This window comes from Terrapene carolina, unplaced genomic scaffold, assembly GCF_002925995.2.
Source record: "Terrapene carolina triunguis isolate 2854851 unplaced genomic scaffold, T_m_triunguis-2.0 Scaffold139, whole genome shotgun sequence".
In the NCBI taxonomy this organism is placed as follows: domain Eukaryota; kingdom Metazoa; phylum Chordata; order Testudines; family Emydidae; genus Terrapene; species Terrapene triunguis.
Window position 1 is genome coordinate 6,710,119 of NW_020664490.1, and position 14,216 is coordinate 6,724,334.

Consider the following 14,216-nt stretch of genomic DNA (forward strand, 5'->3'; position numbering starts at 1 on the left):
GGAGGAAGCCGCTTAGCTCTGCTGCGCTGCCAGTGGTGAGTGGAGCCCCCGGGCTGTTTTAAATGGCCCGGGGGATGCGCGGGGGCGGAAGGCGGGGCCAAGGGAGAGACCCAGCCCCAAACATTGCTGGAGCTGGGCCCTGGGCCAAGAATATTCCTGGCGCTTGCTCCTGCTGCCCCCCTCCCCCCATTCCTCTATCCACTTCTCTTCCCCATCCCAGGCCCCTTCCCCTCCCCACTGCCTTCTATGCTTATGCACAACCTGCCCTGCTGTCAGTCAGTGGGCACTCATCAAGGATATGCGACAGTCTGAAGTTGATTGTCAACTTCAGACTGTCGCATATCCCCAGCCTCCGCAGCACCAGCAGCCCAGATACCACTCCAGGTGGGGGTGAAGAGAGCCAGTGAACCAAGCGATCTTGTGCCACCTCCACCCCACCAAAATAGCTATCAAACTATGCCTATGGGGATGCCCCAGCTGGTGGCTCCTACCTGCCCCGGGCTCAACTGCTAGTCTCGGCTGGATTGGAGGTGGGGGAAAGGGGGACTTCCTCTTCCTCTGCAAAGAACAGTTGGGTCTGGGTCAGACCCAGCCCCAGAAACCTCCCCCCCCCCCGCAGGAAGCTCCACATCCCTCTCCCCTCCTGCTTCCTGCCCCCTTCACTCTTCAGCCATAGGGGGAGGGGTCACTGTATGGGGAGCTGCTCCCCCATGCATCCAGACACCCTCCCCCCCCAAAAAGCCTCACCTCCTGTACCCAGAAGCCCCCAATGAGCCCCTGTGCATTCAGATCTGCCCCCATCCACCTGAAGCTGGACCCCCGCTGAGCTGCCCGCACCCAGATTGCTCCTCACAGAACCCTCTCATCCCACACCTGGATCCCCAGCACACTTGGATCCTGCTGGGCTGACCCTGCCTGCCCACACCTGGTGCACCTGGCATGGAGGGGCAGCGCCAGTCCTTGCACTGGGTCAGGGTCTGGGGGGAGATGAGCAGGCTGCAGGGTGATTTCCCACCTCTGTGTAGCCAGTGACCTGTGCTCCCCACTGCCATGTTGTAGTCTTAACTTTTATTTATTGACAAATAAAATTTGCAGAATTTTTAATTTTTTGGCACGTAATTCCCTCAGGAGTAGTTATTATATAGGTGTGGATCCAATGGGAGCATGATTCCCTAAAGAGCAACTGCAGACATAAATATATCGGTCATTGGAGAGGTAGGGTAGAGAATGGTCTAAAGCAGTGGTTCTCAACCAGGGATATAAATACTCCTGGGGGTATGTAGAGATCTTCCAGGGGGTACATAAACTCATCTAAATATTTGCCTAGTTTTATAACAGGCTACATAATAAGTACTAGCAAAGTCAGTACAAACTAAAATTTCATACAATGACTTGTTTATACTGCTCTATATACTATACATTGAAATGTAAGTAGAGTATTTATATTCTAATTGATTTATTTTATAATTGTATGGTAAAGATTAGAAAGTAACCAATTTTTCAGTAATAGTGTGGCCATGACACTTTTTAGTATTTTGTCTGATTTTATAAGCAAGTAACTTTTAAGTGAGGTGAAACTTGGGGTATGCAGACAAATCAGACTCTTGAAAGGGGTACAATAGGCTGGAAAGGTTGAGAGCCACTGATCTAAAGACTGTAATGCATGTGAATGAATATTGCTGATGTCAGATGTAGGAATTAGTAACATTTTAACTGTATCAGTTTCAGAAAAAACATACGCACTTATCGTGAACACACGACATCCTAAGATGAGAAGACAGATAGAGCATGGTATGAACACAGTAATATCCTCAGTGTTCGGAGAAAGTTACAAACTGCGGGTGAGTCCTGGATATGTGCTGTTAATAAGATACTCAAGGCTGTTTGTGCTGAACATTAACTTTCCTTTTGGCTTGTGTGAGGCACAAACAGAAGTGGTTTCTGGAGGAAACTTGCAAATAAACAGATTTAGAATGCATGTTTTGGTATAGCCTATTCTCTTTAAATATAAACTATACAACATATATTAAAATAATAATAAAAAAAAACCAATATGGGTTCAAAGTTTAGGCACCTGCTTTGTCCTTAGCAGTGAACTGAGATGTTCTTTAGTTGCCAAACTCAAAGTTCTGTGTTTCAGATTTGTGGGTTTTTTTGTTTGTTTGTTTTTTACATTGCTAGCAAGTAAGGGTCAAATTTTGCCCTCATTTGTTTTTAATCTGATTAAACTTAAACCATTCAATGCATCCTATTGAGCAGAGGACATAAAATATTGTTGCTCTTGTGAGAGTACCCAAAAGGGTAACAGCTTCATTTGCAGGAATGAATTCTAACTTATAAAATACTGTGAACTATAACATTATACCCATCTATTTTAGTGTGGTACATAACGTGCATTGTAAGAGACCATTCAAGATGAAATGGCCAGTTATCACCTCTGCAGTCATAGGACAAGAAAGGCGTGGTTAGTGGGTTACAGATTGTTGTAATAAACCATAAATCCAGTATCTGATTACCATTGATTGTGACAGTCTGTAACCCACTAACCTCCCCTTTCTTGTGCTATGACTGCAGAGATGCTAACTGGTCATTTTACTTTGAATGGGCTCTTACATCTTGTGTTAACAACTTATGCTAAACCATCTGTTCCCCCTTGTATTTAGCTGTGACTCTCTTGAGTCCCTGTGTTCCCAAACACAGAGGAACAGCTTTGTGTAGCTCAGAAGCTTGTCTCTTTCATCAACAGAAGTTAGTCCAATAAAAGATATTCCCTCACCCATCTTGTCTCTCTAATATCTTGGGACCAACACGGCTACAACACTGCAAACAATATGTGAGCATTTAGATAGCCTACTCAGTTTAGAACTGAATTTCAGCTACATGATGTTCTCCTGCAAAGCGTGGATTTCCATCCCCACCAGGCCCTCTCCATCCCAAAAAAGGAATACAGTCTGACTAAAAGTGAGTGGAAGCATAAAGTAGCACTAGTCCATTACAGTGTAACAGAAAAAGCTGACTCAAAGGAATACATTTTGTGTAAATTACATGTCAACTTTAGTTGACATCATTTATGCCCTTCACCTCCAGATGTGTAGTCACTAAAGCCCAGATCCTAAGGTATGTAAGTGCCTAATGTCCTTTTATTTAAATGTACTTCACTTTGCAGATGGCCATGGGAGAGATTTTCAGATCTGCACTTCAGAAACACATGATCAATTAGCTAATTGCTAATAAAGGAAGTTAAGTGTCTAAATTCTTTTGAGGATCTGGGCCTAGCTAACTATATATCAGGTTACATGTTTCTTCATATCTGCAAGATAAATCAGAGATGCAGAATTATTATAGAGGGTGTTATGTGGATTGCAACATTCTCCAGAGGACTTAGAGGTCATAAAGCAATAAATGAATTACATTGAAACCTGACTGTAGCATTTTCATCTGTGACTTGTTGAGTGTTACTCTAGTATTGCTTAACATTCTGTAAAGGAAATCTGTACTCATTTTGTTCAGACCAACATTCTGAAATTTCAAACGGGGAAAAAAGCATATCTAATGATGAATGAACTGAAAAGTATATATCTTTTAAAAATTTCCTCTGGGATGAAAACATTGGCAGTGTTCTACTAAGTGTTTTATACCATCATGTGTGAGCAGCACTTCACAAAGCAAATTCTGTATGCAAAATGTGTGATGCTACGTCATGCATATCAGATACTTATGCCAGGTTTACATTTTAAAAAAAAAGATTTGTTGCTATAGTTATACTGGCAAACTCCTCTATAATAGATGCAGTTGATACGGCAAAAAATGTTTTGCCAGTGCAGCTTAGACTGGTTTGGCAGACTAAATAACCTATACTGGCAGAACACTTTTGTGCTGATCTAATTGTATCTATACTGGCAAAAGCCCTAGTGTAGAAATGTCACAAAAAAATCCCATACCCAACCAACATTGCTATACTGGTAAAAGCTTCTAATGTAGGCCTGGCCTTAGACATTATTCCTAGAATTTCAGAAATATGTGCTCTGCGTGCATGAATAAATTGTGTACTCGTGACTATTTAGATGTCTAACAGCTATTTGTGCATGTCATTTTTGCAGTTGCATGTACAATCACTGTAATTGCACATGCAAGTTTTTCATGCACACTTCTGTATATGCAATTCAGAAAATGTAGGCTCCGATAATTAGGTTTACACTCAAATATACTTTTGATAATGCTGTCCTTTGGTAGGAAGACCATTAATATCCTTTCAGGTAAGAGAATTTCTAAGAAGTACCTGGTATATTTTGTGCTGTAAAGCCAGAATGAGGCACTAGGAAATAATCTATCCCCCAAAATACGATTAGCTAATTGATCATGTGTTTCTGAAGTACAGATCTGAAAATCTCTCCCATGGCCATCTGCAACGTGAAGTACATATTTATGAAAGGGTAAAATCTGGTTGGTAATAGGCAATCTTCATGTTATACAGAAGTCTGCCGAAATGTGTAGTTTCAGCACATTTTTTTACAGAGAAAACCATGATATAGCCGTGTCAAGGCTGCTTCCCCACTTTGAACTTTAGGGTACAAATGTGGGGGCCTGCATGAAAACTTCTAAGCTTAAGTACCAGCTTAGATCTGGTCCGCTGCCACCATCCCAAAGCTGATTCCCTTCCCTGGGTAGGCTTGAGAGACCTTCACCAATTCCCTGGTGAATACAGATCCAACCCCCTTGGATCTAAAAACATTGAAAAATCAATCAGGTTCTTAAAAAGAAGGCTTTTAATTAAAGAAAAAGGTAAAAATCATCTCTGTAAAATCAGTATGGAAAATAACTTTACAGGGTAATCAAACTTAAAGAGCTCAGAGGACCCGCCTCTAGTCTCAGGTTCAAAGTACAGCAAACAGAGATAAACACTCTAGTAAAAAGTACATTTACAAGTTGAGAAAACAAAGTAAAACTAACACGCCTTGCCTGGCTGTTTACTTACAAGTTTGAAATAGGAGAGATGTGTTTAGAAAGATGTGGAGAACCTGGATTGATGTCTGGTCCCTCTCAGTCCCAAGAGCGAACAACCCCCAAAACAAAGAGCACAAACCAAAGCCTTCCCCCGCCGCGCCCCCCCCCCCAAGATTTGAAAGTATCTTGTCCCCTTATTGGTCCTTTGGGTCAGGTGTCAGCCAGGTTACCCGAGCTTCTTAACCCTTTACAGGTAAAAGGATTTTGGAGTCTCTGGCCAGGAGGGATTTTATAGTACTGTACACAGGAGAGCTGTTACCCTTCCCTTTATAGTTATGACAAGCTGTGAGCATGGAATTTGAGCTTTAACTTGAATTTTTTTGCTTCTGTAAGATTAGACCCTTGTCAGGCTAATGTAGTTTTCACCCTTCAGTCTCGTCTTCATGGCACAAAAAATCTAGGATAATTGTAGTTTGTCAGGTTAACATTTTAAGGATGAGGAGGAAATGACAATACAAGTATAGGCCATCTCTGGGGGGCAAAAAGGAACTATAATCATAGGAGTTTAGTATTCAAACATCTCTTCATTGAAGTCCCTTGCCCATTATATAAAGTTTATTTGAAAGCATCACTGCACCTGCTAGTATCACTAGGATCACTGCTTTGACACTTCTCCCTCTTTCCCCCCCCATCACAAGGAAAGGAGGGGGAAAGTGAGTCAAATGTCAAAGCAGTGACGCTAGTGATAGACAGCTGTGTGGTATGGGGATTAGAATGCTGCAGGTCTCCATATCTGCAACTGCAGATTGAAATTCTATGGGTAAGTTTTTTGTTTTGTTTTTTAAATAGGATGTCACATCTAAAGTATAAGTTGTAAGCTCTTTGACGCAGAGATCATGCCTTACATGATTTAAACATTTAACTATATATAATTTTTTTTTTTTTTTCCCCCAGTTTGATTTCCAAGAAGTTGTCAAGAATTTTTTCCCTCCAGGAAGCCATTTAGTTACCGGAGAAGACTTGAGCTTTTCCTATGAGTTCAAATCTGATGCCCTGTTTGATTTCTTCTATTGGTTTGGGATCAGCAAAAACACAGTTGCAGTGACTGGGAAAGTTTTGAATTTATCCAATACCACTCCAGAAAAGAAAGAAATAAGCACTATGTTTCTAGAAAAAATGGGTGAACCTTATGTCTGTTTGAACAGTTTTTCAGACCGAAAATTCAGTGTTACCTCAAGAGGTAGGTTGATATCAGACAAGACAAAAACCTACTGTTACTGCTTTTTAATATACTATAACTCAACTCCAATTATTTGAACTCTGATTATCTAAAATCAGGATTATACAAAATTCAGAAATGTCCCCTGAAACACATTCTGGGTTTCTGAAATTCCATTTTTTTTAACCAGCAATTTTAAATGTCTCCTACATCATTTCAATAATTTGTGTGTACCTTCAGTTATAGGTGAAGCTGTGCAGTGAGCAATGTAAAACCATCTTCATTTAGCATATCTTTATGACATAGAGAATGATTTTGTCATATACAACACAGGGCTTTGAAAAACCAAGCTCAGATAATATTTACTCAACACTTTTCCTGCTTTAACCCATGCACATATCATTAAAATCACTTGTATCACAGCCAGAATTAGAGTGCAAGTTATTTGGCGGGGAGGGGGGAAATCATGTAATTAATTTGGGCTGTAAAGGAATTTGCACATTTTTTTGGTGTTGCATAAATAATTATCTAAATCCAATAACCAAATGCCTCCTAACCATTTGTCAACTAGTTTGTAAAAAAAATTTCATTGCTATAAGACTAAATTTGTAAAAATGTTCACCCAAGTTGAGTGCATACAGTAGTTAATTGTCCATGCTATTGGCAGGTTCTTTGTCTCCTCTGCAATTTTTTTCAAAATGTCCTGCTTTTTTTACATGATGGCATGACTTGTGCACACACACATATGCAACCCACAATGTCAGCTGTAGACAGCTGAAATAAAACTTTTTTTTTTGTTAATTACAGCAACTGGAGCTGTCCATGAGCTTTGATGGTGCTTTCCTGTTTTTTTGTTGTTTTTTTTTGTAGGTTATTATGATTAAGATTTTTAAAACATGATACTTAAGAATACTCTGTGGTTTTTAAAAGAAAAATAGAAATGGATGGGAGCTTCTGCCCTAGGTTATTTTGAGGGACTGGCTGTCCCCATCTCCTCTCCTCTTGCTTCCTTTATCTCCTCTCCACCTTTTCTTTTTTTCTTGTACCTTATTTTCCTCTCATCTGTTCTTTACTGCCTTTCCCAATTTCATCTTTCCCTCCTGTTCTCTCCCCCTTCTTTATACTCTTCTCAGCCTCCCCCACTTTTCTTTAAAAATAAGCTCTTTAACTCTACAGTGGTTATAATATGTCTCCAAAACCAACAGGAGGATAAGGAAGAGGAGATGGGAGAGAAGCAGCTCCACTTTTTTGCCAATTTGTAACTAACACTGTGACAAACTAATGCTCCTGCTCATAATGCACAAATAAAACTACGCCCCCATCTTCCTGCATTGTCCAGTGCTCTAGCCTTGGTTACATCCCAACTATACTAAACCTTCTAATCTTGTTGTAAATGTGTCCCGAGCTTGGTTACAACTGAAAAGTGAACAGGGCCTAAAGTCTCCTCTGTATTATCCCCACGGCACAGTTAAAACATTCCATTTTGTGGTGTACATGGGAATTTAACCATACCCCTAAACTGCTAAAGTCAAAGGTCCCATCTATGACAGACAAACAGTTTTAACAGTTGTAATTAAATTCATTAGCATATTGACTTGTCTTTTCTAACACATTTTGGAGCTTGGCCTGTGAACATTGTGCTGAACCATATTCTAATCAGGCTAAAATTATATTATCTAGAGAATTTTGCCTAATTCCCTCGAACAGTTTTTGAATCTGGCTAGAACATGGCCCAGATATAGCCACAGTTCAGCCTGGTCTATTAGAATGTGGGCTGAGATGCAACAGAACTTAATAACCATTGTCAAACTTGTGTGTTTTCTTTGAGGACCTCTGGATATTCCCACTTGTGGGATCTGGCACCTCTGGCACTGAACTACCTTGAAAAGCTGTACACTCTTGTATGTAGAGTAGGGTGACGGCATCACCATCTCACAGGAACACTCAGGGAATCCCCAACAGATGTGGCTTTTCAAGGCAGTTGTGCAGCTCAGCAATTCAGTGGTGCCAAATCCCACAAGTTGTGAATACACAGAGGCAACTCTTGAACAATTACTGGTAAGCAACCTTTCTTTATAGAGGAGATGAGCCTTTAAATATGTGAAATACTGCTAATTGTCCAGCAAAGGCTCTTTATCCCAAGAAGGGAAAAATTTTCCCTTCCTCTTAACATTCAGTGGGAGTTGGGTGTCTAGCTGCCCTGTGTGCCTCTGAAAATCTCCCTTAATCTCCTTTTTGGTACTCTAGAGCACTCCACTTCTTTACTCTTCAAACTTGTAACTAAACCACTTCTTGCTCATGCTTTGGTGGTGGGCATTACTATTTTGTTTATTTCCTAGTAGGCCTGTTGTAAACCATGCTCTTCTTACTATTTTTCAGATTCGATAGATGGTTTTAACTGCAGTCTGACACCACAGCCATCTTTAACAAATCCTCTTGTGAGAGTATGTTGAACCCCAAGAGTTCAAGAATCAGAAGGAAGACCAACAAAATTCATGAAATTGGTATAAAAATCATAAGACTTTCAAGTGAGAATGCAAATGCACATCAATGCATTGCAGGAGTGAGAAGTTTGAGAAGGGAGGAGTGAGGCAGCTGTTCCTTGTTTGTGTCTAGGATACCAGGAAGGGATTCTACTCTATTCTTTACTCTTCCATCCCCCAACATCATCCTGTTTCTTTTGAAATGGGCATCTCCATGGGAAGCAGAGTAGTCAGTGGGTATTGTGTAGCTCCTCTTTTCCTCTTTCCATAACACCAAGTCTGGTTGCTTACCACTGCAACACTTGGAGGCCTTGGCTACACTGGCGCTGTACAGCGCTGCAACTTGCTGCGCTCAGGGGTGTGAAAACGCCCCCCGCCCCCAAGCACAGCGAGTGCAGCGCTGTAAAGCGCCAGTGTGATCAGAGTGTGATCAGCGCTGCATGCTCACTCGCAGTGCTGCAAGCTACTCCCCTCAGAGAGGTGGAGTACTTGCAGCGCTGTGAGAGAGCTCTCGCAGCGCTGGTGGCGTGACTACACTCGCGGCAGCGCTGTGAATTCCTGAGTGTAGCCAAGGCCTCAGTACAGAACTCTTCTGTGATTGCTACTTCACTTGCTTTGCCTAAACTCAGATGGTGAGGTGATTAGCATGGTTCTCCTGAAGACTTGGCAATGTGAGAATAGGTCTCAAATTGTTGGTTAGGAAACGGTTATCACAGTGTTTCAATAAAGATCCAAGTTAGGCTCTGTTATCACTGGCTGTGGAATCATGTTTAAACACCTTTTTGCTGCAACTTCTTCTGAACTTTCTTACAACACTGGCCAAACTATGTTAAGCCAAAGAATCTTCATTAAAAAATGTTTAAAACTATTCCTTGATCCCTGTCCACACAAGTAAGCCTAGCAGAGTTATAAACTAGTTTTGCTACCATCTGTTTTGATCTATGTTTAAATGTATTTTTAAACACTTTTCTGAGGCCAGTGAGGACTTAAGGACTGACAAGGCTGTTGTGAATCTAGAAGCTGGGTATAGTATCCAAGATTGTTTTCTAACTGTTGATCTAGAAGTTTTTTGGGGGGAAAAAATAGAATCTTGTGGTTAAGGCAGAGGACAGGGAATCAGAAGATCTAAATTCTGTTCCCACCTCAGTCACATGCTGTTTAACCTCTCTGTGCATCTATTTCCAAAAATATGTAAAATGGGGAAAACCATTTAATCTATCTCTCAGGAGTGTTGAGGCTTCATTGATGTTTGTAAAGCCCTTTCAGAGCCTCCTACGGGAGGTGCTAAATGAGTCCAATGTTGCTATACTTGTACTTTTTTTAAAGTGGTCTGGGTATGCTGCTATCTCCCTTGGAGATGACTGAAATCTGAGACTACAAGTTATGCCTTGAATCAAGTACACTATCATCTTCTGGCACACTAAATCAGTTAGTAAAAATCTTAAACTTCAATACTGTTACTTAAATCACCGTGTGTTTTGTTACTTAAAATGTTTTCCACTTACTGCCATTCTTTGAAGTTAAAAAAAAATTCAGTATAAAACCCATCAGTAGTAATGAATCTCTTTCCAAAGGAGGCTTTAACACAAAACAAGGCTGTACATTCACTTTATCTCTTAGTTTGAGATTTTTAGCTGTAATTTGTTTGGTTTTGATGTCTTCATTTATCATGTGCATTTTACTGGTAGTATTTAAAGTGTCAGATGTGTCATGACTTTCAAAACTTTTAAAAATCAGCCACTGTTAATGGTTGAGCCATACATCGTCTCCCCCATTGAATAATTGATCATGGAAGAACTTCTTGAGAAACAGATGCATACAGTACACATGGCTCGAGGTTAAAATGATTGACATTCTTGATGACTTGGTGGAAGACTAAATTTGTACACACTTCCAGATATTGGTGAGAATCCACATTGTCATAGACACTGGAAGCGCCCTGGTAATTACTTTGATTCATAAAGAAAGACTTATGGTAGCTGAGAACTTGCCACAAAATTCTTCTTTCTTTCTAGAATACCTGTAAAGCAGGCCTTGGAGACTATATTAATAGCAATCTTACATCTTGCAAAGTTTAGACTGAATAACTTATGAAAAATGGGATTTTGAAGATGCTTTTAATTTTTCAATTATGCAATTGGACAGAGTGGCAGCTGGCTTGGTGACTAATTTTTTTCTATATGTATGGTGTCTGAGTAAAACTGACTTTAGTAATAAACCTAATATACCATATCCTTTATAATCAACATTATAATGAAGTTCTTCTGTATTTTACTGCTGGCCTTTGTGTACTTTTATTAAGCTCATGTATACTGTACAGTAGTCTTTTTTACTCTGTTTGAAGCTGTCTACTGTATATACTTGCTCAAACACTTTAATTTTGCTTGTTCAGAAAAAATCCTATGAGGAGTGGAATAATACTCATATTGTTGGAATACAGCATTAAATTTTGCTGGAATCCGCCTTCTAAAGGGACTAGTCAAACTTTAAATATCTTGTAAACTTATTTTAGACATTTTCTAATATTGCATTGTATAGGACCACACAACTATTTTGTACTTTTTTTGTACTTCTGTTTAAAATAGGTTATTTCCAGTTCTAAAGATTTGTTTTTAATGTATGATTCTACCTGTGCAGGCATGTGCCAAAACTGGGGCTGTCAAGCGATTAAAAAATTAATTGAACTGTTTAAATAGTATTCTATTGTTGTTTTTTGATGTTTACATTTTCAAATATTGATTTGAATTACAACACAAGTGTACAGTACTCACTTTATTATAATTTGCACTGTAAAAAAACATTTTTCAATTCACCCAATACAAGCACTGTAGGGCAATCGCTTTATCATGAAAGTTGAACTTACAAATGTAGAATTACAAATAAAACTGCATTCAAAAATAAAACTAAAGTTTTAGAGCCCACAAGTCCACTCAGTCCTAATTGTTCAGCCAATCGCTAAGACAAACAAGTTTGTTTACATTTACAGGAGATAATGGTGCCGGCTTCTAGTTTACATCACCTGAAAGCTAGAACAGGCGTTCTAATGGTATTGTTGTAGCCAGCGTTGCAAGATATGAATCTTTAGCACATCTGGCACATAAATATCTCCCTTCATGCTTCAACCACCATTCCAGGGGACATGCGTTTATGCTGATGACGGGTTCTGTTCGATAACAATCCAAAGCAGTGTGGACCAATGCATGTTCATTTTCATTATCTGAGTCAGATGCCACCAGCAGAAGGTTGATTTTCTTTTTTGGTGGTTCGGGTTCTGTAGTTTCCACATTAGAGTGTTGCTCTTAAGACTTCTGAAGGCATTCTTCACACCTCATCCCTCTCAGATTTTGGAAGGCACTTCAGATTCTTAAACCTTAGGTCAAGTGCTGTAGAAATCTCACATTGGTACCTTCTTTGCGTTTTGTCAAATCTGCAGTGAAAGTGTTTTTTAAAATGAACATGTGGTGGATCATCATCTGAGACTCCTATAACATGAAATATATGGCAGAATGTGGATAAAATAGAGTGGGGACATACAAATCTCCCCCAAGGAACTCAGTCACAACTTAAAAAATAATGTGTTAATTAAACAAGTGTCATCAGCATGAAAGAATGTCCTCTGGAGTGGTGACTGAAGCATGAAGGGGCATACAAATGCTTAGCATATGTGGCACATAAATACCTTGCAACACCAGCTACAAAAGTGCCATGCAAATGCCTGTTCTCACTTTTCTGGTGATCTTGTAAATAAGAGGGCAGCATTTTTAAATTGGTGTTTGCAACCTTATTTTCTGTACTTGATAGCTAATGGATGGCAGTGGTTAATTTGCTGTATTGGTTCCATTATATGACAGACACAAGGCAGGTAAGGTAGTAATTTTTTTTTTTTTAATTGGACCAACTGTCAATGAAAGAGACAAGCTTTTGAGCTACATAGAGCTCTTCAGGAATTTGTCAAGGGTGAGGAACAAGAGGGTTGAGTCCTAACAAATAGGAAGTAGGAGTATTTATCATTAGTTGGCTGAAGGATTTAATTACTAATTCTGCCAGTGCCAGCAGTAGGTCGGAGGAACCTCCAGTAGGTGTACTTTCAGTTCCCAAATCCTAACAAATGGTCTGAAGTTAAAAGCAGCCATGCACAAATCTATTAAAAGAGCAGGAAACCGACAGTTCTAATGACTGTCCTAACTAGTTCTAGAAAACAAGGACATAGTACTAGAATATCTTCCTCTACCACATTCAAAAATGTCCTTATTTTAAAAACTTTTGATAAGTACTGCACCAAAATGTTTTATCCAACAGTACTAGCTCTCATGTTGTAGTGCAACTAATGGGATAGATAGCACCTTTAATGTCTAATTAAAAAAAAAAAGTCAACTTGGGCTTAAGTTGTCCCTTCAAAGGTTATAAGAAAGAAGGGCACATTTGAAGTTTTTCTGCCCCTTTTCACAGGAGAGAGAGAGAGAAGCTAAGACAGCAGTTTTGCTGCTGGTAAAAAAATTGAAAAATTTAGTACATAAGCCAATCAGAAAAGAGGAATTGTAGCTGCTAAATTGAGTAAATCAGTTGCAGTATAGTTAAAACAAGCATCCAGGGACAGTGGATACCTTTTACTCACAATGCTTAATACCTTACCGTTTGGCTAGTTCCAATTGCACTGGGACACTAGTGGCAAAGTATTCAAGAGTAAGAATACCACAATCAAACCCTCAGTGATTATGTAACACTTACACACTGAATAACAATCATCATTAGCTAGAGCACTGAGATTTGGATACTGTATGGCTACTGAGAAATAATTCTATGAATATGCAAATCAGAGAGCCAGAACCAGAGTGCAAGACACTGTGATGGAATAATGTCACATGTAATTGGTCTGTCACTAAAACAGATCTAAATTAAATGTTATATTGTTTACTGGAGCTGTAATTAACAAAAAATACACACAACCAAGGACAAGCCCTCTGCTTCATATTCACAGAGCCGCATTATTAAGTGTTAAACTGCACTTGTATTGCTCTGGGCAGTTTTCTGAAAACTGGCATTTCTGATCCCACTACCTTGGTCATGTAATATTGGTGACATTGGCATTGGTGGCAATGTAAGAGATCATAAGGTAGTTTCCTTGGTTTTGTATTACTCTTTACCTTAAAAGATAATTAAAATGTTTACAATAATTTCAATATTTAAGTAGGATATTTTTATAATCTTAGATTCCCATACCACTTTTATCACAGATTTAACTATACATAAGAAAAGTTGCTACCAACAGCAGTCACATGAATGCCATCTTTGCTTAAATTTTATTTTCATGTGAATTTTTTATTTCATAAACTTTCATAAAAGTAGACAGTGTAAAAGTGTTTTCTATTCAAGAAAGGGTGATTAGCAAGAATATTATTTTTAATTGTACTGCATAGAGTAGTGGGTTATGAAACAGTAACAGATAAAGAGACATTAAACAGAAGCGGTCTTCTTTTTTCTTGTATAGTATCTCCTTCATATACTATGGTGATTAAACTAGTATAAGAACCTGAACAGAATACAAAACCTAAACTTAATTTCCCCATTAC

The 14,216-nt window shown here is 39.3% G+C and overlaps 1 protein-coding gene across 1 annotated transcript in view; it reads left to right on the forward strand.

Moving 5' to 3' along the window:
* LOC113406791 (mesenteric estrogen-dependent adipogenesis protein-like) overlaps positions 1-11,335 on the forward strand; it is a 23,191-nt gene extending 11,856 nt beyond the window's left edge. Inside the window, exons 3-5 of the mRNA XM_026653506.2 lie at positions 1,723-1,841; positions 5,899-6,184; positions 8,543-11,335. Coding sequence (XP_026509291.1) covers positions 1,723-1,841; positions 5,899-6,184; positions 8,543-8,616 — 479 coding nt within the window. The 3' untranslated portion in view covers positions 8,617-11,335. The remainder of the gene's footprint in view (positions 1-1,722; positions 1,842-5,898; positions 6,185-8,542) is intronic.
* Positions 11,336-14,216: the final 2,881 nt, after the last annotated feature.